General features: G+C 56.3%; 1 protein-coding gene across 6 annotated transcripts; it reads right to left on the bottom strand.

Moving 5' to 3' along the window:
* Positions 1 to 303: 303 nt before the first annotated feature.
* Positions 304 to 25,119, bottom strand: MTSS2 (MTSS I-BAR domain containing 2). 6 transcript variants are annotated; one of them, XM_063597738.1, is made up of 15 exons: positions 24,893 to 25,119; positions 20,152 to 20,213; positions 19,960 to 20,033; positions 19,137 to 19,221; positions 18,952 to 19,043; positions 18,796 to 18,870; positions 17,418 to 17,575; positions 16,958 to 17,065; positions 16,045 to 16,142; positions 13,491 to 13,713; positions 4,606 to 4,680; positions 4,061 to 4,237; positions 3,739 to 3,904; positions 3,442 to 3,590; positions 304 to 3,411 (listed from the first exon to the last, which is right to left on the bottom strand). In XM_063597738.1, the coding sequence occupies exons 1-15, from the start codon at positions 24,959 to 24,961 to the stop codon at positions 2,788 to 2,790; spliced, it is 2,235 nt and encodes a 744-aa protein (XP_063453808.1). In that variant the 5' UTR covers positions 24,962 to 25,119; the 3' UTR covers positions 304 to 2,787. The 6 variants fall into 6 exon arrangements, with proteins under 6 accessions (XP_063453808.1, XP_054955258.2, XP_063453809.1 ...); XM_055099283.2 differs by adding an exon at positions 23,086 to 23,251 and having other exon boundaries at positions 304 to 3,590; positions 24,893 to 25,032; XM_063597739.1 differs by adding an exon at positions 23,086 to 23,251 and having other exon boundaries at positions 304 to 3,590; positions 13,491 to 13,617; positions 24,893 to 25,032.
* Positions 25,120 to 25,154: the final 35 nt, after the last annotated feature.

Raw genomic sequence — 25,154 nt, 5'->3', positions numbered from 1 at the left:
CTCCGTCCCTCCGTCCCTCCGTCCCTCCGTCCCTCCGTCCCTCCGTCCCTCCGTCCCTCCCTCCCTCCCTCCGTCCCTCCCTCCGTCCCTCCCTCCCTCCCTCCCTCCCTCTGGCTGCCCCCAGGCAGCCCCTAGCAGGGACACATGTGGGACATTTCAGAGACCCAGGTCTGGCCCTGGCACCCACATTGAGATCTGAGAGATCCTCTGGGAACCCCCAGCCTGGCCCCCTGCAGCTGGGATCTGGGGTAGGAAAGGTGAGGTGTGGGGATGGGGTAGGAAGCAGCCAGGCAGAGGCAGGGGTGTTAATTACAGTACACCTTTATTAATACTGGAATCTTCACAGTGCATCTGTTACTTGTAGCAGTGACTATATTTAAATCGGGGAGGATGGTGTGGAGGGGGCGGGGAGGAGAGGAGAATTTTTCCAAAATCTGACAGAAAGAAAAGAAACAAATGGTTCAGATGGGACGGGGGAGGGGGGAAGGGTGAGTAGGAACCAGGAGGGCTGCCTGGGGTGGGGGAATAAATTAAAAAAAGGAACGAGTTAACAACAGCACCAGGAAAGTTACTTCAGTCAAAAGACGCTTTTGAAAAGAATATTTCTCTGTACAAAATGAGAAATTAAACGAACGTAAAGAAGTCCCCCAAACCAAAGTTTGTGATGTGGGATGGTTGGCTCGGATCCCGAGGTGGGTGGGCCTATGAGGTGGTTGCTAAGTCAACGCAAGGGCGGCGGGGGTGGTCTCAGGGATGGACAAGGGGATGGAGTAGAGTATGTACAGCCCCCGGGGCTCACAGGGGAGGGGGACAGCGGAGTTGGTGGGGGCTGTGCCACACTAGCCCCCCCCCTCTGGGAAGCCCCTGCCTCCTTTCCCATCAGGACCTCTGACACCCAGGTCTGCCCACCCACTGCCCCTCACACTATTCCCACCACATCCTGAATCCTGCTCTACCGCCCTGCCTCGGCAGACCCCTGCAGCCCTGGGGAGAATGTGTGGCAGAAATTCCACCAAAGACTCCCCAAATAATTGGTCACCTGCTCTCCTGGCCCCTAAAACCGGGGCTCTGGTGTTGGCCTGAGCTCCACGGGCTGAGTGCTCGGCCAGGCAGTTGTTGAACCTAGTGACTTACTTACAGGGACCATTCTTCATCAGCTCCCTCTGATGGGACTCTGTCCACATCAGGGCCTGCTTGGTGCCCGGACCTACCCAGGAGCTGCCCAGCTCACCGCACAAGAACTCCCAGGAGCTCAAGCCTGGGAGGCTCAGACCCAGCTCCATTCTATCAAGACCAAGGTGCTCCTGACCCCCAGGTAGGACCCTGCCCTGGGGCCACGATGCCCTCTGAGCCCTGCTTTCCCTCCTGACTTGCGGGGCCACCAGGACTCCCTCCGCTCGCCCTAGGCTCACGTGCTTTTACCTGCTGAGACTTGGCGTGACTTGGTGCGTGGGGTGGGGGCAGCCTTGCCCCTACCCCTGCCCCCGCTGCCACCACAAGCCTGGACTACAGTGGGGGCCGTGCTGGGATGGCATCTCCTCTGGCAACAGAGAGTCAAAGCCAATCTTCCCAGACTCGCTCCCCCACCTGGGCTTGCAGCCAGCTCAGACCACAGCAGACAGGCCGGGAGCCTCCCAACCTTATTTTGGCTACGCTCAAGACACTGGAGAGAACAGTAGCTTCCCCGGGGCTCTGGGGGAGCCAAGTCCCTCCCTTCTCATCCTGCCATAGGACCACCAGGCCACTGGGGGGGGGGGGCCCTGTCCCCCAGGCACTCCCAGACACACACCCTGTATCGTCCCCTCACCCCCACACTTAGTCCTCGTCCACAGTCAGCTCCATTTTATTATATTCATAAAATGACCCCACACCCCCTACTGCTCCAGTCACCCCCCAAAAGGTGGCTAAAACTGTGACCCCCAAAGTTAAAAGATTGATGTACCCAATGAGAAGTGGACATCTGAAAACGGTGCCTGTGTGGCTGGTCGGTGACCCCAGGGCCTCCGGCCTCCTGACCCTGCTGCCCTAGTTTCCAAGGAGCTGCTCTGGCCCCCTCCAGCCAGCCTCACGGGGTGGGGGAGGCGAGGGGTGGGAGCCACCACAGGGCCCCCAAGACCCCCCCCCGCCCAAGCAGCCCCTGGTTTCCTCCCTGAGACTCGGCGTGGGCCCTGGAACTCCCTTCCCACACTGGGGGCCTGGCTGCCCAACTCCAACCTGCTGCCCAACTCCAACCTGCCGCCCTGGCCCCCAGCCCCCAGCAGACATCCAGCCCAGCGCGCACCTGGCCCCTCCACAGCCGCCCCGCCTCCTGGAGGGAGAGGGGCCTGGGAGAGGCAGAGAGAAGGCAAGAGGGGAGGAGGGGGCTCAGGCAGGGGAGAGGGGGGCCAGCATTCCAGGAGGAGCTGAGGCAGGACCAGCCCTGGGAGAGGCCGGGATGGTGAAAGGGAGGCCAGCCTGGCCCCTCTGTCATGGGCGGCGGCCCTGGCTCTGGTGCTTATGGGTATGGAAGAGGCAGGGCCCGAGAGGAGGAAGAGGAGGGACCGAAGAGCATAAAACAGACCCCGAACCAGGCCCAGGCCTGCAGGCTCCGTCCTGGCCAGGCTTGCTAAGAAGTCACTTCCTGTTTAAATGCTGGAATCCAAGTGTGGTGTCTTTCCGTAAAGTGGCATGGCCTCTGCCCTGGCTCTGTCCTCTCTCCTGGCTGGGCCTTTGCTCTGAGTGCCTGCGGCTCACAGACCAGGCCACCTGCTCGCACTGGGGCCTGAGAGGATGGGGAGGGTGGCGCCATCATAAGATGCGGGGCGCCGACCTGTCGTTGGTGACGGTCCTGCGGAGCCGGACCCCACGCCGGATGGCCACCAGCATGTCTTCGGCCGGGGGGTCGCTGGTGGCGGCTGGGGGGGGGGTGGGCGTCTCCTCCGTGGGGGTGGCCGACAGAGCAGTGGGGAAGGGGAACTGGCCCTCGCCCAGTGCGTGGGCACCCGCCACCAGCTCCCCCAGCTTCTCCACCAGGCTGTGCCGGTTGGCCGCCAGCTGCTGCTGCTCGTCCTCGGCCCCTGCCCCAGGGTACCCGGCTGCCTCTGGGGATGGGCTGCCCCAGGCTGTGTTGGGCAGGCTGAGCCTCTTTGGGGAGGCCTTGGTGAGGTCCGGTGCCAGGGGTGAGGCGGTCTCGTCGGTATAGAAGACGCACTCCTCACTGCCCGCCCGTGTGGGCCCCATGTAGCCGGGGGAGTCAGGCACCGTGGGCGTCTTCACAGGGACGATGGGCGGCCGGATGGGGATGGGGCCAGCGCTGGACAGGGCGCGGCGCACGGTGGGCTTGGTGGAGGGCGTGCGGCGGATGGTGGCCACGCCGGGGGGTGCGCCCGAGGGCAGGCCAGTGGCCGTGGGCAGCCCCGCGGTGGGCAGCCCCGCGGTGGGCAGCCCCGCGGTGGGCAGCCCTGCAGTGGAGGCTGGGCGCTTGGTCTGGATCAGGCGGCGGTAGTTCTGGGCGATGTTGCTGTTGCGCGGGATGGTGGATGACTTGTCAAACTCGGGCGGGCCCTCGCTGTCCGCATCCCCATTCACGGAGTAGCAGTCGTAGTCGGAGCCTGGGGGCACGGGACACAGTGAGGCCCAGGGCCCAGGTGGCCCCTTGCCCCCAGCCCACCAGGGTGAGCACAGAGGGGGAAGGACGGGGCCCTCCTGGATGGCTAAGTCCCAGCTGTCCCTGGTCCCACCCCAGCCCCGCGGGCCTGCCTTGGGAGGGGATGGTGTCCTCAGAGCAGGAGGGCGTGGTGGTCTGTGTGCTGTAGCCGCTGGAGTACTGCAGCGAGTCCCGGCTGCTCTTCTGGTGCTCCAGGCTCAGGCCGCGCGTCAGCACCATGGCCAGGTCACTGGCTGCAGGGGACACCTCCTCGCCGTGCTGAGGGTGGAAAAGTGCAGGCTGAAGCCTTGCGCCCCCAATCCCCTCTGCCCAAATTCCAGGCAGCCCTGCCAGGTGGTTGGAGCCGGCCCTGAGGCCACTGGCTGGGCCTCCTGGGACTGACCTGGGCGTGAAGGGGGGCCCTGGCCAGCCTACCTTGGCTGCGATGGTGGCAGGGGACATCCGGGGTCGCGGTGCCTCTTCCCCGCTGGGGCCCAGGGTGCCCCCACTGGCGGGGCCTGGCTCTGTGTCTCGCAGGAGCTCCACTCGGTCCTTCCTCCGCTGCAGAGTGGCGCCTGAGGGCTGCTCATGGGAGCCGACCTTGGACCAGTCCTGCAGGGAGGGTGTGGCAGGTCAGGGGGACCACTGGCCCTACCACCTATGGCCCGGGGGCCCCTCACTGTGGCTGAGGCTCAGGGTGTCCAGGGCTATGAGGGGTCTCTGGTTCGCAATCACAGCCAAGGGCAGAGCATGGAGTGTGACTGTGGCCCCTCAGTCCCACCAGGCCCAGGGGTAAGATGTGGCTGTGTGGGCAGTGACTGTAGGAAATGGCCAGGTGGCTTGTCTCTTGGGGACAGGTGCTGTGTGCACGCACCCCTGGCTGAACCCAGGCCCTTTGTGCAGTAATGGCACCAGGTGGGGAGGGCATGGATGGGAGGGGCAGCTGGTGACTGTCCTGGGGCCGGGCTGGGAGCACTGACCGAGGTGGGGGAGCTGCACTCGCTAACGGACTGGCAGGTTTCCGAGGCCTCGGAAGATGCAGAGCTGGAGGACTTCTGCCACGCAGAGACCAGCAGGCGGTTGCAGACAGAGGGGCCGGCAGGCAGCAAGGAGGAGAGGAAAGAACAGTTTTGGTCACAGAGCTGGCATGCAGGGGGGCGGTTCAATTCAGCGCCTTGCCCAGCACCCACCCTCCCTACCCCAGGGCCACGGCCGCTGAGTGTCTGCAGCAGCACACAGCAGCCCAGGGTGCACACGGTGAACGCTGACCCACCTGACAGCCCAGCCCTGCGCATTTTGAAGACTGACCACAGGACTCACTGCTGACGGCCTGGATATGGCCACTGAGGGGAAAAAGAGATACTAACGGCGGCAGCTGGGTGTTTGGTCTGAGCAGTTGGGTTGATGGTGTCACAGTTTCCTCAGACAGGACACGGGGGAAGTGTGAAGCCCCGAGTGCCACGCTGAGCACTGAGCTGAGCTGCCTCTGAGGTCTCTGCATGGATGCAATGAGGGCCGTCGAATTCATAAGCTGAGTGCAGGGAGAAGTTGGGATTGGAGCCATCAGTGCAGTGGTCTTGGGGTGGGATGAGGCCACCAGGCAGCGAGTGCAGTTAGACAAGATTCAAGGGCCAGGCCCGTGGCTGCTGATGCGCATCAGGTGGGAGGGAAGAGGAGAGTCCCGTAAAGGAGAGCAACAGGGAGCGGCTGGAGAAGTGGGAGGAGAACCATGAGCAGGCGATGCCCCAGAAATCAAGAGAGCCTGCTCTGCGGAGAAGGGGGGCAGCTGTGCTGATGCTGCTGGGTGGGGCCATCGGCTTGGGGCACAGGGTGTCCATGGAGACCCCGAGGAGAACTGCTTCCATAGAAGGGGGTGAGGGAAGCCTGTTTTAAAGTGGACTGAAGTACGAAAGGGACACACCTGCTCTGGGCAGTGGGGTGGACTAGGTGTTCTGCGAGGCCCCCCACTCCTAAACAACTACAAAGAATAAAGAAAAAAGCAGGGTAGACACAGGCCCATGAAATCCTGAGCATCTGTGACGGGCAGGGTTCCCTGGGGCAGACGCCAGCTTCAGCACAGCAGTGGGGATGTGGATCACGGTGAGGTGTTGGCCTGGGAATGAGCCAAGTTAAGCCAGGGCAGCCCCCTTCCTCCAGCTCTCTGAATCATTCTGGATTTAGATCCCCAGATTTCCTGCAGATTCGAATGAACCAAGATCACCAAAATAAAAGGAAACCAGGCACCACCTGTGAGGATTTGGAGGAAATAACAAATGCAGACTTTTGGCAATATGACGGTTTAAAGTAAAAAAACTCAATGGAAAGAGTATTTGGAAAACTCAGTGAAAAAGTTCAACACTTGCTCATGAAAAACAATACAAAGACACAAGCTGCTAGAAAGGAAGCTAATCTGATAAAGAATATCTACAAATGCATTGATACTTTTCCCTCTGAGGTTGGGAGAAAGACAAGGATGCCCACTGTCATCACTCCTATTCAGCAGTGGAAATCTAACCAGTGCAATAAAGCAAGGAAAAGAAATAAAAAACAAATGGATTGGAAAGGAAAGAAGGCCAAGTGTGGTGGCTCACACCTGTAATCCCAGCACTTTGGGAGGCTGATGCATAAGGATCACTTGAGCCCAGGAGTTCAAGACCAGCCTAACATAGTGAGACCCCTGACTCTACAAAAAATTAAAAAGTTAGCTAGGTGTGGTGGCACGTGCCTGTGGTCCCAGCTACACAGGAAGCTGAGGCAGGAGGATATCTTGAGCCTAGGAATTCAAGGCTGCAGTGAGCTGTGATCACACCACTGAACTCCTGCACTCCAGTGTGGGTGACAGAGCAAGACTCTGTCTCAAAAAAAAAAAAAAAAAAAAAAATCACTATTTACAAGTAACATAATAGTATATGTAGAATATTAAAAAGAATCTACAAATTATTAGAATTAGTAAGGGATTAACCCTTTAACAAGATTATTAGAACAAAATCCGAAAAAGATCAATCACATTTCTAAATACCAGCAGCTAACAGGAAAACAACACAAAACAAAAAAATAAAACCACCCTAAAACATCAATGTAATTTACAATAACATCAATAAACACCAAATACCTAGGGAAAAAATTCCAATGACAGATATGCAAGATCTTTACACAAAAACTACAGAACAAGCTGGGCATGGTGGCTCACACCTACACTCCCAGCACTTTGGGAGGCCAAGACGGGAGGATCACATGAGGCCACAAGTTTGAGACCAGCCTGGCCAACATGGTGAAACACCGTCTCTACTAAAAATACAGAAATTAGCCTGGCGTGGTGGTACATGTCTATAATTCCAGCTACTCGGGAGGCTGAGGCACGAGAATAGCTTGAACCCAGGAGGCTGAGGTTGCAATGAGCTGAGATAGCGCCACTGCACTCCAGCCTGGGTGACAGAGTGAGACTCTGCCTCAGGAAAAAAACCAAAAAACCAAAAACCTCTAGAAAACATTACTGAGAGGCAGTAAAGCCTAAACAAACAGAGGGATATCTGCAATTCCATTCAAATCCCAGGAGTTTTTTTTTTTTTCCTTTTGGTAGGAACTGACAAGCTGATCCTAAAAGTTACATGGAAATGGAAAGGGCCGAAAATAGACAAAGCAGTACCAAAAAAAAAATAATAATAATAACCAAGCTAGGGGACTTCCATGACCAGATATCAAGATTTTCTATAAAGTCTGGCTGGGTGCAGTGGCTAATGCCTATAATCCCAGCAATTTGGGAGGCTGAGGTGGGTGGATTGCTTGAGAGTAGGAGTTTGAGACCAGCCTGGCCAACATGACAAAACCCCAATACAAAAAATACAAAAAATTAGCTGGCTGTGGTGGTGCACATGTAATCCCAGCTACTCAGGAGGCTGAGGCATGAGAATTGCTTAAGCCTGGGGACAGAGGTTGCAGTGAGCCAATACTGTACCTCTGCACTCCAGCCTGGGGGACAGAGTGAGACTGTATCAAAAAAAAAAAAAAAGACTTTTTATAAATAAGATGGTTACAATAATTAAGATGGTGTGGCATTGGTATAAGGCAGAGAAATCAACAAGTAGGACACAGTGCCAAGTGCAGAAATAGCCACACACCTACAGACACCTGACTGATGATGAAGGCAGCACTGCTGTGCACTGAGGAAAAGAAGATGCTATGCTCCAAATGTCTATGTCTTCCCCCAAATTCCTCTGTTCAAATCTTAACCCCCAAGATAAGGTATTGAGAGGTGATTAGATCATTAGGGTGAAGCCCTCATTAAAGGTTTTAGGGATCTTATAAAAAGAGGTTTAAGGGAGCTAGTTTGCCCCTTCCACCACTGAGGACACAGCAAGAAGGTGACATCTATGAACCACAAAGTGGGTCCTCACCAGACACCGAATCTGCTGGTGTCTTGATCCTGGCCTTCCAGCCTCCAGAGCTGTGAGCGCTACATTTCTGTAGTCTAAGCCACCCAGGTTATGGTATTTTGTTACAGCAGTCCAAATTGACTAAGACAGATTTTTTTTTCAATACACTGTTCTGGGTCAATTGGATATCCATATGAAAAAAAGGACCCCTACCTCACACCACACACACACCACACACTCAATTCCAGATGAGCTGCAGATCTAAAACAAAAGGGCAAAACCAAAAGGCTTTTAGAGGAAAACATCTCTGTGACCTTGCAGTAGGCAAAAATCTCTCAAGCAGGACACAAATAGCACTAACAATTTAAAAATGGATAAACTGGACTATTTTAAAACTAAGAACTTCTGGTCATTAAAAGACCCCCATTAAGACAATAGAAAGGTACCCAATAGAAGGAGAGAAGATATCCGATGAGGAACTTTATCTGCAATACTCAAAAGTTCTATAAATTGGTAAGAAGACGACAGATAATCCAGTAGAAAAATGGGCAAACAATTTAAAAAGGTCCTTCATGAAAGGGAATATTCTAACGGTCTTTAAAGGTATGAAAAGGTATCTGGGTTCAATGGCACACATCTGTAGTCTCAGCTATTCAGGAGGCTGAGGTAGGAGGATTGCTTGAGCCCAAGAGTATGAGGCCAGCCTGGGCAACATAGCAAGACACTATCTATCTCTTAAAGTATGAAAGCTGGGCATGGTGGTTCATGCCTGTAATCCCAGCACTTTGGGAGGCCAAGGTGGGCGGATTACCTGAGGTCATGAGTTCAAGACCAGCCTGGCCAACATGGTGAAACCCCGTCTCTACTAAAAATACAAAAATTAGCCAGGTGTGGTGGCACACGCCTGTAATCCCAGCTACTCGGGAGGCTGAGGCAGGAGAATTGCCTGAGCCCGGGAGGCGGAGGTTGCAGTGAGCTGAGATCATGCCACTGCACTCCAGCCTGGGCAACAGAGTGAGACTCCGTCTCATAAAAAAAAAAAAATATGAAAAGGTGTTCAATCTCATTAGCATTAGAGAAATGCAAATAAAATATACAGGGAACTACTATTACTCTGCACCCACTAGAATGGCTAAAATGAAATCAATATAAAATGCCAAGGGCTGGTGAGGATGTGGAACAGCAATGAACTGTCATAATCTTGGCCAGGTGTGGTAGCTCATGCCTGTAATCCCAGTACTTTGGGAGGCTGAGGGGGGTGGACTGCCTGAGGTCAGGAGTTTGAGACCTGCCTGGCCAACATGGCAAAACCCCATCTCTACTAAAAATACAAAAATTAGCCAGGTGTGGTGGCATGCGCCTGTAATCCCAGCTACTCGGGAGTCTGAGGCAGGACAATCACTTGAACCCCAAGGATGGAGGTTGCAGTGAGCTGAAATTGCACCACTGCACTCCAGCCTGGGCAACAGAGCAAGACTCTGTCTCAAAAACAAAACAAGACACAAAACAAAACACTGTCCTAATCTTGCTAACAGGAGGGTAAATTGGTATGAGCACTTGGCTTACTGTCTGGTAGTACCTATCAAATCTGAAGATGTGCATATCCCATGACTTTGCGATTCTGCTTCTAGGAATGTGCCCCACAGAACTGCATACTAGAATGTTCACAGCAGCACTATTAGCAACATCATAGCCAAAAAACTGGAAACTATGCAAATGTCCATCAAAATGGTTAAATTACATATTCACACAATAGAATGCCATATAGCAATGAGCATGATCTATATTTCTACCTAAAACATGGCTGAATCTCATAAACATAACTGAGCAAAAAGAAGCCAGACATAAAGGATACATACTATATGATTCCATATATACATGTAGAAAGGATAAAAAGGGCAAAACTAGGCCAGGCAGTGTGGCTCATGCCTGAAATCCCAGTGATTTGGGAAGCTGAAGAGGAAGGATTGCTTGAAGGTAGGAGTTCGAGACCAGCCTAGGAAACATAGTGAGACCCCCCCCCCCAATCTCTATAAAAGACAAAATATAAAAATTAGCCAGGCATGATACTGCACACTCGTAGTCCCAGCTAATTGGGAGGCTGAGGCAGGAAGATTGCTTGAACCCAGGAGTTTGAGACTGCACTGAGCAAGGATTGTGCCACTGCACTCCAGCCTGGGTGACAGAGTGAGACCCTGTCTGTCTCAAAAAAAAAAAAAAAAAAAAAAGTCAAAAGTAGTCAGGATAGCAGTTACCCTTGGGTGTGTAGTGACTTAACAGAGCACTGCTGGCTTCAAGAGTGGTGGTTATCCTGCTTATGTTCTTGTTCTCGGTGTGTTTAGAATACCTCAATAAAAAAGTTCCTTGGGCAGGTGTGGCAGGTCATGCCTGTAACCCCAGCACTTGGGAGGCTGGCACAGGTGGATCACTTGAGATTAGGAGTGATCCAACATGGCAAAACCCCGCCTCTGCTAAAAATACAAAAATTAGCTGGGTGTGGTGGCGTGTGCCTGTAATCCCAGCTACTTAGGAGGCTGAGGCAGGGGAATGGCTTGAACCTGGGAGGCAGACGTTGCAGTAGCCAAGATCGCACCATTGCACTCCAGCCTGGGCAATGGAGCGAGAGTCTGTGTCAAAAAAAAAAAAAAAAAGTTCCTGAAAGACTCAATGGTGATGGGTTATAACCCATAGAATAAAAGAAATATTTATGAGTCCATATTGATATAAATTAAAAATTGAATATATAAATAAATGGGGGAGAAGGGACAGATCTTTTTATGGTAGAATCTCAATTAATAAATGTAGGAGAAATGACAGAAATAGAAAGTCACCTATTTTAACAAGCAAGAATCATCAGTGGATGCCAAAATTAGAGAGCAAAAGTACAAGGAGAAACAGGACATTTTCATCCTCTCAAAAGTATCCCTTCACAGGATATTTTATTAATTAAAAAGGGAGAAATAATGACTCCGCAGTGGAGAAACTTGGCACACGCCACCTTAACTAAGGATCAAGGTGAACATCAGCAGTCACACGGCGCAGTGACATTGTGCAGCATTTAGGATGCACTGAGATGGGGACAACCACACTTCTGTGGTACTCTTGCCAAAACTGTATGGCTTCTAATTCTGAATGAAAAGGCATCAGACAAAGCCAGATTTAGAGGCATCCTACAAAACATCTGACCGATATTCTTCAAAAGTATCAAAGTCATGAAAAACAAAGAGGGACAGGTGTGAGAAACTGTCACGAGCTGGAGAAACTGAGGTGACACCAACACGAAACACTATGTAGGGTCCTAGCCAGGGGCAGTGGCTCATGCCTGTAATCCCAGCACTTTGGGAGGCCGAAGTGGGCATATCACCTGAGGTCAGGAATTCGAGACCAGCCTGACCAATACGGTGAAACCCCGTCTCTGCTAAACACAAAAAGTTAGCTGGGCATGGTGGCGCATGCCTGTAATCCCAGCTACTTGGGAGGCTGAGGCAGGAGAATCACTTGAACCTGGGAGGCAGAGGTTGCAGTGAGCCGAGATTGCCCCACTGCACTCCAGCCTGGGTGATAAGAGCAAAACTCAAAAAAAAAAAAAAAAAAAGGAAAAGAGAAAAACCCGGGAACATTATGTAGGGTCCTGAATTGGGTCATGGACCCCTGGACCAGCAGGACAGGAGAGAGAAAACTGGCAAAAATAGAAGACTGTACATTACTTAGTATTATACCAGTGTTAATTTCTTGGTTTTAAAAATGTTTTTGGTGGTTACACAAAGTAAGATGTCAACACTGGGGAGATTCTGGGAAGAGTATATGGGAACTCTACATATTTTACAACTTTTCTACAAGTCTAAAATTATTTCAAAATAAAAAGTTAAAAAAAACCCCAAACAAAAAACCCTCAGTGGGTAGGTTAAATAGCAAAAAAAAAAAAAAAAAAAAAGAAAAAGTCGACTGTAAGATAACACTGAAGAAATGATCCAGAATATATCCGAAGAAACAAGGAGATAGAAAATATGAGCTCAGAGATGCCTAAGATAGAAAGAGAGGGCTGGACATGCATCCAACTGGAATAGAAAGCATCAAAGTGGAAGTAAAGAGATAATGACTGGCTGGGCGCGGTTGCTCACACCTGTAATCCCAGCACTTTGGGAGGCTAAGGCAGGCAGATCCCTTGAGCCCAGGAGTTCAAGACCAGCCTGGGCAACATGGCAAAATGTTGTCTCTACTAAAAATACAAAAATTAGCTGGGCATGGTGGTGCATGCCTATAGTCCCAGCTGCTTCGGAGGGTGAGGTGGGAGGATCGCTTGAGCCTGGCAGGAGGAGGAGGTTGCAGTGAGCCAAGATCGCGCCACTGTGCTCCAGCCTAGGTGACAGAGTAAGATCGTGTCTCAAAACAAAACAAAATGAAATAATGACTGAAAATTCCCAGGACAAATGAAAGACATGAATACCAACAAGGAGAGGTTAAATAAAAATAAATCCACATTGTAGACACGCTGTAGCAAAACTAAAGAGAAGGCCTAAAAGTGCCCAGAGAGAGACTCAGATTCCTCAGAAAGAAGCATCAGTGACTGACAGCTGACTTTCCAACCAATGGTGGAAGCCAGAACACAGCGGAAAAATACCTTCACAGTGTGGATGGAAGACAACTGTCACCCCAGAATAGTGTTCCTGGCAAAACGAACTTTCAAGAAGAGGACAAAATAAAACATGTTTACAGACAAACAAAAACAGCGTTTACAACTACAGATCTATTCTAAAAGAACTTCTAAAAGATGTTTTTTACTTCAGAAAGAAAGAAAATAAGCTTTGGAGGATTTGAGATGCAAGAAAAAAATGACAAGAAATGTGTATTAACATATGGGTAAATCTAAATAAGTACTGTATGTATAAAATAAAGAAATTAAGAAGAAAAATGTCATTTGTGGGTACTGTAAAAAAAAGAGAAAATAATATAGCTTGTAAGTTTGAGAAGGAATGGGTGACAAGTAAAAAAATATATATTAAGGGCCTTGAATTACTCAGGAGGTGGGGTTGTGTTAAGTATGCATATGTAAGATTTCAAGGTAACCTATAAAAGAAAAGAGACAGAATATAACTTACAATCCAGCAGACGGGGAATAAGAGAAAAGAAACAACAAAGTCAAGGGTAGAGACAAGAATTCAGGACAAATAGAAAGAAGAAAGCCAGAAGTCCAAATATGTCAGTAAATACAAAGGGGCTAAAAATGCCAATTAAAAGATAGAGGTTGTCAGATTGGATAAAAAAAGAAAATCTAGGCATTATGCTGCTTACAAGAGACCCATTTAAGATATAAAAATATGTGAATTTAAAAGCAGAGATAGAAAATAATAATAAAAATACTGAACAGAATAAAGGCCTTGGGGGCCTTCAGGCCAGTCTCAACAGCTATAGTAGTCCCGCATGTGGCTTGCCTGATGCTGGCATAAGGCTGCTGCACCCCACCCTGACTGATCCTCCTAATGCCCCCTCACCTGGCTGGTGATGTCTGAAGGCATAGGCGAGGGGGGCTTGGAGTAGGTGGCGTCCTGGGAGACGAAGCCAGAGTCATGGGAGGAAACGCTGGAGAGGCGAGCGGTGGTGGTGGCTGGCTGCGCCAGGCTGCGGTAGCGACAGGTGGAACTGGGTGAGTATGTTTGGGCACCCCCAGGCCATGGGGCTCCGCCACCCTTGGCACTGCTACTGCTGCTGGGGGCACTAGGGGAGTGAAGGAAGAGGGCACAGCAGCCAGACAGGGAGACAGAGGGGTGTGTGTTTGGGGGAGGTTGACAGACGAGGGTGGGGAAAGAGGTGAGGGGCAAAGGAAGGAAAAGACAATGTCAGACTAGGAGGTCCTGAGACCCAGGTGCTACAGAGGAGCTGTGTTCTGGGACGGTGTGGAAGGGGAGGGCCAGAGCAGGGTACCCCCAGCCCCAGTGCGGAGGGGAGCCGTGGTCAGGGAATGCCCAGGGTGAGGCAACCTCTCTGCCTCCTATTCTGCCACTAAGAACAGTTGTCCAGGCCGGGCACAGTGGCTCATGTCTGTAATCCCAGAACTTTGGGAGACCAAGGCGGGTGGATCATTTGAGGACAGGAGTTCAAGACCAGCCTGGAGAACATAGCGAAACCCCATCACCACTAAAAATGCAAAAGTTAGCTGGGCATGGTGGCGCATGCCTGTAATCTCAGCTACTTGGCAGGCTGAGGCACGAGAATCACTTGAACCTGGGAGGCGGAGGTTGCAGTGAGCCAAGATTATGCCACTGCACTCCAGCCTAGGAGAGCAAGGCTCTGTCTTGAAAAAAAAAAAAAGAAACAAGAAACATTTGTCCTGTCTGGGTGTGGTGGCTCACACCTGTCCCAGCACTTTGGGAGTCTGAGGTGGGTGGATTGCTTGAGTCCAGGAATTTGAGACCAGCCTGGGCAATAGGGTGAGACCCTGTCTCTACAAAATATATGAAAATTAGCCAGGCGTGGTGGTGCACACCTGTATTCCCAGCTACTTGGGAAGCTAAGGCAGGAGAATCGCTTGGACCCGGGAGATCGAGGCCACAGTGAGCCATGATTGTGCCACTGCACTCCAGCCTGGGTGACAGAGCGAGACCCTGTCTCACAATGACAACAAAACCCAAAAAACCTATTGGTTTCACCAAAGATCTTAATCTAGATTCCTATATCCTAAAGAATATATCTTTATCACTGAGGCCTCAGCCTCCTGAGTAGCTGGGACTACAGGCACACACCACCATGCCTGGCTAATTTTTTGTATTTTTTAGTAAAGACGGGGTTTCACCGTTTTTACCAGGATGGTCTCAATCTCCTGACCTCGTGATCCGCCTGCCTCGGCCTCCCGAACTGCTGGGATTACAGGCGTGAGCGACTGCCCCCGGCGAGTCCAATCATTTCTAAACCACCTTCTCAAAATCTGGTATTTGTCCTAACTGGATGTCTAGCATATGGTGCTGGTGTGTGTGCGTACAGAGGTCACCTTCCAAGTGGGTCCTGCACCCACCATCACCCTCACCCTCTCCAATCCCTCAAAGGTGTCCAGCCCTCTATGGCTCACACCCTCAGCACAGCAATTCAACCCTTGGGTGGTGTTCCTGGCTAAGCGTGACCCTGAAGCCTCCCAGCCTCTGCCCCTGCTCATGGCTGTCCCCTGCAATCAGCCCCTTCACTGTGGGACGGCCACCCACGCAGGGTCTGAAGAGCCTCTCTCTGAGGTAGTAGCTGATTGCTGTGCCTGGCTTCTCCCAAGCTCTGGATGTCCAGCCAGTGATTCTGGGGAGAGGGGTGCCTGGCAAAGGGGGGCCCCCACCAGCACTTCACTCTGTGCTTACTGTCCTCCCCACCCAAGGAAGCTTGAACCATCAATGTCTCCTCCAAACCCAGCCCCAGTGCCCAGCCAAGGAAAGGCCCCTGATCCTGAGCCTGGCTAATGACTGCGAGATCCTTGGCCTCTCCCCAGATGTGTGAGGCTCCCGGGGCTAGCCTGGGCCAAGGCTCCAAATGCGGCAGCTGCCTCCATGGGAACCAGCTCTTAGGAGCCAGCCAGGCTGGAGTGTCCTATACCTTATGGCCCCAGCACTTGTTTCTAGAAGCCTTCCCATCTCTCCCTGATCTTTGACTCTTACTATGACCCCACACGGTGCTAGGCCTGGCAGAGTCCAGTGGTTAAATGCTGGGACTTCATGTGTCAGTTTCCCCTTCTGTAAAATGGAGATGACACCATTCCTGATACAGCAGTGTTAGGATTCAATGAGAAAAAATGCATAAAGCACTTAGCACAGCACCTGGCACATAGTGGATGCCCCATAAATGAAGCTGCTACTGCCCCTGCTTCCTATTCTGCCAACAAATGCCTGTGCCAGTAGCAGTCTTGGGATGACAGGGCACATTTTCCCTCTACATATGCAAATTCCTCGGATGATGTAAAAGTTGTGAATTTTGAGGCCCTGAAGCAATTTCTGATGCAATTTTGCTGGGAACATCCCCACTTCCTCTTGGGATACTGCCCCCCACACCCCTGGGAACCCCACCCCCACTGACCTGCACATGCTGGACTTCCGGGAGCTGGAGCTGCTGGGTGATGAGGGTGGGGTCTGGTAGGACCAGCTGTAGTCCGAGCCCTTTAGGTCTTTGATTACCTGGACAGGGACATGGATGGGGGTCACTGGAGGCAGCTCCTCAGAGCTAGTAGGGCCAGAGGCCCCCGCACTCTCTTTCTCATTGTGAACCACACCCCAGGAGAAGACCCAGAAATCTGAAGCCCCCTCCCCCAGGCTCCTCCTAATGTGGGGAGCAGGGAGACACCAGAGGACACAGCCTTCTCGGAGCCCCTTCAGCTAACATGTACTGAGTACAGATTCCGAGCCCAGCCTGGGCTGGGCGAGCGTGACCCTGACACCATGGGGTGCAGGTTGCTCCTGCGCCTCCCTGAGTTTGTTTTCTCCTCTTCCTGTCTTAGAGTGGAAGATTCCCTGAGATAACGTGGCAGATGCTGGGCATGCAACAAGTGCCTCTGGAGCGTGCTGCCCGCAGGCTGTGGGACAGGACTGGTCTGAGTGCAGTGGCAGCAGGGCTGGGGTGGGGTGGCCAGGTACGCCTGGGTCTAGGGGAGGGGATGGGGTTTCTGGCCATGAAGGGAGGTGGGGCGTCTCCAGGTTCGGCAGGTGGTCTGCCCACATGGAGCAGGGCAGGCAGACTCTGGGCCTGACTCCATGGATCCAGGACTTCACCCATCTACTCTGAGTCTGAGAACGCTGCTGGCCAGGGCATACCCTCCCCGACCCGGGCAGGTGCTCCGGGATGGCCTGCAGTGGGTGTCAGAAGGGGTCTGGTCTTATGCCCCTAGCTGCCTCCCCCAAATGCCATCCTCTTTTCCCCTTTACTGTTCCCAACCTAGGGCAGCCCATCTCCTCCCTGCCCCTGGCCCTGGCCCTTGGCCAGAGGGCTCCCGCACCTGCTCGCTGGCGGGAGGCAGTTTGTGGGGTTCTGCTGTCAGCACCACCAAGTCGTCGATGATGCCCTGCAGGTGGGTGATCTCTCCCAGCATGGTCAGCTCTCCATTCTGAGGAAGCAGCGAGTCAGACCTGCTGGCCCTATCGCCCACCTGCCCGCCTGCCCAGCGCCCCTGGAGAAGCAGCAGGCCTTGTCGGGCCTCTCCTCTCTCACCCCTCCTCGCTAACCAATGCTGCTTGGGGCTGGTGCAGGTGGGGCCCACACAGCCCAGAGGGCTGGCACGATGGTCTGTCCAGACCAAATCAGTGCATGGTGAGCTATGAGACCTGCCTTTGGGCCAGGGGCATGTGGCCTTGATGCCCCCAGCCAGGGACTGCTGAGAAGTGACCCTTCTTGGAGGTCAGAAGTTCAACCCTGGGCCCAGCCCACCCCTCTGGGGTCTGAGTCCCCAGGAGTCCCACCACCACAGGCTGCAGGAAGGTGATGAAGGTGCAGAAGCGGCCCCGCTCCTCGATCAGCGCCCGGCGCACGGCCTGCTTCTCCGTCTCCTCCAGCAGCAGGTACATGTCGTTGACGTCCTGCAGGGCACTGTCCAGCTGGGGCTGCAGGTCTCCTTTCCCTGGAGGGGTGGGGAGGAGAGGCCTTGCTGGGGATGCCAGCCTGGCTTGCCACACCCACGAATGGGCTCAGACCCTGGTGGTGGCATCTCTCGGCCGTTGGGCTGGGTGTTGCCCTGGGGCCAGGGGACTGCAGAGGGCAGTGAGGACTCTGGGGCTTGTGGAAGGGCTAGTCCCACCAAAGCAGGCAGAGAGGACAGACACACGCACAAGAAAGAGGCCAAAGCTGCAAAGCCACTCTGGATCGGGGCATCTCCGTGGGAGGCTCTTGGCGCCCAGGAGCTCTGCCAACACGGAGACTCGCTGGCCTCCACCTGGGGTACCCTCACTGTCCCGGGATGGCGCCCCTCACCTCACAAGGTCCAGGGAGGTGGGGCAGAAGCGGGACAAGAGAGAGTGTGGGGCTCAGCTGTAGGCCAGGCCACAGGGGGCGGGGGCCAGGAGAGCTAGGGCTGGGCCTTGGAGGCAGGGAAGGGGTCTCAGTGTGGGTCCCCACTCAGCTCAGGGAGCAGAGCACACAGCAACAGCGACACAAGAAGCAGCGAGAAAGAGAGAGGCGAGAGGTTGATGCAGAGGAGATGATGAGATGGCAGGTGAGGAGGTGACAAGTAAGGACGCAGGCCAGCCTGGTGGGGGCGGGGCAGCCAGGGCCTGTGGCCCCCATCCCGCCCTGGCCAACCCCTCCTGGCCTGGCAGACTGACCCAGCAGTGGCCTGGGACTCATCCCTGGCCAGGGGCCCCGGGGGCCCCAGGGGGACTGTGCCCCAGGCCCCTCCCTCGTGGACCGACCGCCTTCCTCGCTTCTCCTTGGCCTGGAGAGGTTCCTTCCAATGGCCCTGAGCTGGGGGAGACAGACAAATGCGACAAGGACGGGAGGAGCAGCTGGAGGGACCGACATTTGACTTACCAAGTAGCTCTACAGGAAGGATGTGGGAGGAGAGGAGGAGAGACAGAGAAAGAAAGAATGTGTGAAAGACGCCGGATGGACAGAGCCACTCCTGGGGCGGGGGTGCCTGGGCCTCCTGCTGCCTCCCATAGGGAGGTTCTGGACCAGGTTTGGGGGGAAGGGCAGCTCCCTCTGTCCCACCCAACAGGTTGGAGGGTCCTGTGTCGGGTTCAGCGCCCCTCTGGCTGGGATGAAGGCTTTGGGGCGCCCCACGGGGCGGTGGGGCTGTGGAGCGGGGCCGTGGGGCTGTGGCTGGGGGGCCGCGCCAGGCACTACCTTTGCGCGCCTTCTTCTGCAGCTTCAGCGTGTCCGACGACTTCTTTTTGATCTCATGCCGGGCTCGTTTGTACTCTGCAGAAGGAGAGTGCGGAGAGCTCTAATGGGGTCCCTGCGGAGTGGGGGGTGGGAAGCCCGGCTCCGCGCCACCCTCACCTTTCGCGTGGTCCTTGTCCAGCTGGTTGGCCGCCTTCTTCCAGTCCTCGATGCGCTCCTGCAGCGGGTTGATGAGGCTCTCCAGCAGTGCGCTGCGGAGGGCGGGCGGGAGCGCAGGTCAGGGCCGGGCTCCCCCGCGACGCCCCGTCCCCCCGCCCCCCTGCCCGCCCGCAGCGCCCACTCACTTGGTGAACTGCCGCAGCTTGGTCTCGATGCTGCGGTGGCGCATGCACATGCGTGTGAGCGCCGAGCCGATGTCCCTCGTGGCCCCTGGCGAGGCAAGCGCGGGGTGGGAAGGGGCCCGCTGGGGCCTGCGCAGTCCCGGCCTCGGGCCAGGAGGGGGCGCCCCGGCCGCGCAGGCGGAGCCCGCAGCCCGCGCCCTGCCCCCGCCGAGCCGCAGTCCCGCCGGCCCTGGGGGATTCGGGGCCTCCTCCATCTCCACCAGCTCTTCCTCCGCCATCCCAGCCGCGCCAGCCTCCTGCGGCGGCCTCCCCTCTCTCCCAGTTGGGAGAGGCCGGCGCCAAAGACCGTTCCAGGAGCCGGCCAAACGACCCTCCAGGTGTGCCCAGATGCAGGTGCGGGAGTGTGAGCACGCCCAGGGCCCGAAGGAGCGGGAGCCCCAGGTCTCTGCCACTCGGACCAGAGGGCAGAGGCCGCGCCAAGCCCAACGGCGCGCTCACCTGACCCTGCGTGCTCTTAGAAGGACACGAGGGCATGAGTGGGAAGAAGCCCTAAGGAGAATCTCCGTGCTGGGGGGTCACATGAACAGCCCACAGCAAAAAGGGAATCCCCGGGGAACACTCCTGTCACTACTTACCCACTCCTGCTTGCATGCCTCTTGTGACGAGGGGCTCACTCTCTCCACAACCAGCCCACTCCACTAAGGAGCAGAACTCAAGGTTCTGGGCTTGGCGTCCCGTCCTTTCCCTGGCCCATCCCCTACTCTTCCTTTCCAGCCTCCAGGCCCACCCTGGGGCAACCCCAACCTCCAGCCACGCGCCTCCCCACCTCGGGTGTTGGTAGCCATGTCAGCCACTTTCTGGAAGGCATCCAGGAAGGCCACAGCAGCCAGCACGGTGGTCCTGGGGAGAGGGACAACGGCATGGATGGTCAGAAGGACAACAGCATGGATGGTCGGTGGTTGGGCGGGGGGGGCCTCTGCCTGCCCCTCCCCTGCTGGGGTGCCCTGGGCCACCTCACCTCAGCTGGGAATGCAGCTTCGTGGCCTTGGAGTTGAAGTCCTCCCAGATGGGGTAGGAGCTCTGCCGGGCAAATGGGAGAGAAAGTGAGCTTCTTGTGGGGCGGTTGCAGGGCTGGACCTGGGCCGGGCTCCCTGCATGCTCCATCCAGACTTGGGGCAGTTTCTAAGACAGCAGCCCTGCCCCATGGAGAGGGTCCTCTCGGAGGGCAGAGGACCAAGGACAGAGCCATCAGCATGAGGAAAGCCTGTCCCTGGGAACGGGCGCCTTTGCCAAGCCCTCCCTCCCTGACATCAGGACATCCACCCTACAGGCTACAGGGGGCCCACATCCTCCCTCAGGGGAAATGGAGCAGGAAGTGGCAGGTCCTGTCCCCTCGGGGTTTCCCAAGGGCCTGGCAGGGGATCTGGGCTGAGCCCAATGAGAGGCATCGTGTCTCCCGGACATGTGCCTAGGACACTGGCACTGACCTGCCCACCAGGGGCAGAGGCACAGTGTGGAGGGTAGGGGGTGGCAGGGCTGAAGGCACACCAGGTGTAGACTGGGGCCTCCGGGGCCCCTGCCCTGTGTCCTGGAAGCTGCCATCCCAGGCCAGCAGCAGTGGCTCCCAGGGCCGAGGAGGCTGTGGCTGCTGCAGGGCCCAGCTAGCCTGCCTGGGACAACCAGGCCCTGGGCTGAATGGGGCCTTGTGCGGCCAACAGAGACACCTTTCTCCACCCCCTGCTCCCCTCCCCTCCTGGGGAAACAGTGTGGCCTTTATCCCAGCCTGGCCCAAGGCTCCAAGTTGGGAGGGGGTTTCCCAATAGGGAGGTCGGGCTCCTGGCCACCGAGTTGTCCAATCTGATTTTGGGGCTTTTCTGGTTAACGCATGCCCCGGGGTCCTGGAGAAACCTCAGCCCTGGCCCAAGGGCCCTGTGGAGGTTTTGCCCCTTGACGGGCAGCCCTGGGCCAGCCAAGCCCCAGCCCACAGGGGCTTCTGACCCTCCCTTCCATGTAGGATGGGGCGTTGGAGGCTGGGGCTTTTCCTGAGGAAAGGGGAAAGCGGAGACCCTGGCCCTCAGGGCCTCAGAGGGAGGCTCTGCCTGGCTGCAACCCAGGAGCAGGCTAGGGCTTGCCCTGCCAGGCTAGGAGAGCTTGCAGAGGTGGGAAGGAGACAGGGCGGCTTAGGGGGCCTCAGAATCTCCCTCCCCTCCCAGCCCAACCAAACCAGTGTCCAGAGAAAGCAAATATTTGCAAAGTCCACAGAGGCTGAAGCAAGAGTGGGTAAGCTGTGGGTGGGCTGTTCCCAAATGGGCACAGCTCAGGGTGAAGGGGCCTGGGAAGCTGTTCCTAGCCGTCCCAAGGAGTGGACTCATGCCACCTATGCCTGGAGTACCCCTTGGGGGTCTTCTAAAAGGGGGCGCTCTCCCCCCGCCTGGACCCCCACCCCCACTCAGCCTTGAAACCTTGCTAAGATCTCCCTTTAGGGAGCAGAGAAGTTGCTAGGGGTAGAGGGGGGTCCAGAGCCAGCTGCCCTGGCACCCAGGAACCTTCTTAGCCCCTGAGCAGCCCTGGGGCAGTCTCAGAGATTAAAGGCTCTCCCCATGGGGAGGGGACAAGATGGGGCGCAGGGGAGGCCAGGCCATTTCCCCTCAGCAGATGGACCTAGATGCCTCAGTCTCTAAGGGCCTGGACCCGCCCCCCTCCCCACGGTAACCACATAAAGGACCCCAGAGACAAAGAGCTTATGTCTTATTTGTTTATATCCGCCTCTTCATGGATAGGTCAATTTCACTGATTAAAAATAAGAGATAGGGCTCCAGCAGCCAGTGCCCCAGGAACAGCATCCTCAGCCTTCACCTGGGACAGGCCCAGGTAAACCTTCCCAACAGCCCCATTTCACCAACAAGGAAACAGAAGCCCGTAGAGGTTAGCTCATTTGCCCACGGCCACAGGGTGGCAGGGTCAGGACCTGATCCCATGTCTGCCTGGTCACTGCACGCCAGGTAGAGGGACTCCCTTACAAAGCAGGGAGACAGGCACTGAACGTCAAGGCTGGGGAGGCAGCAGGGACTGCTGGGATGTGAGAGACACCCAGTTCTGCCCCAAGCACAGTGGCTGCTCTGGAGTAGGGAGGTGAGGGGCTTATCATTAGAGGCGCCCAAGTGGACAGGGATGAGGGGACTCTGTCTCTGTCCCGGCAGTGGCTGTGGTTCAGATGTGGAGTGTGGGTGAGCAATCCAGCCTCCAATCCCAGGGAGTGGGCTTTCCAGGTGCCCCTGGGCAAGGGCCCCCTGTCTGAGCCTCAGTTTCTTCACCTGTAAAATCAGGAGAGGAGGAGCACCTGCCCCACTGGGTCAGTGTGGAAATTGAAGCAGGTGCTGCTCAGCCAGCACTCCTCGCAGCGCCCAGCATGCAGTAAGTGCTCAGTTAACACCAGCTAACAGTACGCAAGCCCTGCCCTCTGCAGGGGCCCCTAGCAGAGGCCTGGCCAGGCCTATGTGTCCAGGTGACACTCCCCACTCTTGAGGGGTGGGTGAAGAGTATGACCCCATTTTCTGGCTGAGCCAGCACTGGGTGGAGGCCCCATTCACCTTGCTGAAGGTGCTGTGCCCAGGCCTATGACCTTTGGCAAGTCTCTGCCCCTCTCTGGGTTTCAGTGGGCAGCCTGACACCAGTGGGCATCTGACCTTGGCCCCCGCTCAGCCCAAGGTCAGGGCCTCCCAGAGGCCCAGGGGAGGGCTTCTGTGGGGCCTGTGGACTCACTGTGGGGTGGCCTCACGGGGCAAGCTCAGTCTCCTCAACCTGGCTGCTGATGGCCGCCCTTCCTCTACGGAGGCCCTGCTGCTCAGGCCACCGAGGGGAAAATCCAGAAGCTGCCCCCCCAAATCCAGGTGGTCAGCTTCCAGGGCCTCATCCCCTTCTCTGCCCCTGGTCATGGCCCCTGAACACATGCCTGTGTCATAGGTAGGGGCGAATCTGTCCTTGGCATCATCCCAGGTGAAGCCTCTCCTGTTTTGCCTCCACATGTCAGCAAATCATGCCCGATGTCTGGCTTGAACCTCTTGCTATGATCTGGGCCCACTTCCTTCTGTCTCATCCCAAAGTTCCTTGCAAATTGGCTGGAGAGGGAGAGAGACTGTCCTGGTCCGCTTCCACGAGCAAAATCTGCTGCTCTCTGCAGTGGTTGCCATGAGGCTGCCAGTGGTGGTGGGTGGTGGGGTGCGGGAAGGCCCATCCGGAGCCAGCTCTGGGATCGGCCAGGGGAGGGTGGTCTGTGTTGCCCAGTCCCTTAACAGGATCCTGGGGCCAGGGCTGTGATGTCCACAGGACAGGCGGGGACTGCTGGGGGCCAGCGGAGGGGCCCAGATGTACAGTTGCAAGAGATGGGGGTCCCAGGGGGAGTGCACCATGAGGGGCAGGGGGTGGGGGGCATCTACAAGCCGCTAACCGGGTAGTCCCAGGCCAGGCTGGCTTCAGGCCTCTTCCGGGGGCAGAGATCTGGCAGCTGTCCCTGGGGCTGTTGTCCTGGCAGCACCGGGAGCCTCGAACTCCAACCTGCCAGCAACCCCCACCCCTCACGGGGCCTGTCCTAGCAGCACTGTACTGGGTGGTGTCACCCCCATCCCTGGCCTGGTGGGATTCTGTGTTGTGCACTTGGAGAATCTGCGCTGGGGTGTGGGGGTGGGGGCCCTTGGGAGATCCTGTGGGGTGCCTCGTTCTTTCCCTTCTCCTCCCAGCCCCCAAATCCTGCCCCTTCATCCTAGGCTAAGGAAAGGGGGCACGGCAGGAGGGCAGGAATACTGGTTCCTGGCCCCCACCCTATCACTGGAGCTGGGCCCTCTCTGCCTAGTCAGCGTAGGGCAGCCCTGCCAAACCCTGGCCTCATTTGGGGAGAGGAACCCACTAATTTTCGCAGGAGGAAAAATGGGGGCTGAGGTCAGGGGAAGGGTCCAATAGTCTCCTTAACGACCTTGAGCCATTTCCAGGCCTCAGTTTCCCCACCTGGTGGGGTGAGGAATGAATGGGTGGTTGGATCCAGCCTGACCTTAAGCAATCCTGGGAGACAGGAAGGGCTCGGAGCTGAGAGCCCAGGGTGGTAATGGGGTAGGAAAAGCGCTCCCTTGGGGTTGCTCCACCGACCCCAGCCTTCATCCCGCCTCCTCCCAAGGTGATGATCAAGGCCTATCCTTGGGATGCAGGGACATTCAGCCTGGAGACCTTGGAGTCCTGGAGCTTCCTGGGGCTGTGGGGGTGGGGCGGGGCTGGGGGACGCAGTCTCACGGTCGGGTGCAGAGGCCTAGGTCGGCGGGGAAGGAGTTAACGGTTCTCCGCTTTATTATTTTTTCCTGCTTTGGCGGTGACAGCATTGTCTGGGCCGTGGGGGAACATGGTGGTGGAAGGGGGCGGAGGCCGGTAAGACCCCGGACTCGTTAAAGGGCCCTAGAGTCGGTCCTGGATCCAAACCCCATTCATGGTTTGGCGGTCTGGGGCGCAGGGAGCCTGCGTGTGCACAGGCTCGGGTCAGGACCCCACGGGGCCACCGCGGGCACCGCACGGACACCCCGACACACGAGCACCCACACCCCCAGACGGGCACCCGGAGACACGGGCGCCCAGCAGACGCAGGCAGGACGCGCTCAGACAAGGACACACAGACACCGCGGCGCGCGGCCACACGAGGCTCGGCCACCCGCCGCCACGCGTCCCCGGGGGGTCCCGCACCCGTCGCCGCGCGCCCGGCCCCGCCGCGCCCCGGTTACCTTCATGTCGTTGACTATGGCCTGGAAGAGCCCGCCTAGGGCGCCGCACTCCTTCTCCGCCGTCTCCATGCTCTGGCTGGGCCGGGCCGCGGCGGCGGCTAGGCGCACGGAGCGCGGGGAGCCGCGCAAGGGAGGGGGCCAGGCCGCGCGGGCGCTCGCTCCGAGGCCGGGCCGGGCCTCCCGCCTCCAGGCTGCGCTCAGCGGCCGGCCGCGCCGCGCTCCGGGGTCGCGGGCCTCCGGCGGGCGGCGCGGGCCATGTCGC

This window comes from Pan paniscus, chromosome 18 (genome assembly GCF_029289425.2).
Source record: "Pan paniscus chromosome 18, NHGRI_mPanPan1-v2.0_pri, whole genome shotgun sequence".
Classification (NCBI taxonomy): domain Eukaryota; kingdom Metazoa; phylum Chordata; class Mammalia; order Primates; family Hominidae; genus Pan; species Pan paniscus.
This window is presented reverse-complemented; position numbering and strand designations above follow the sequence as displayed.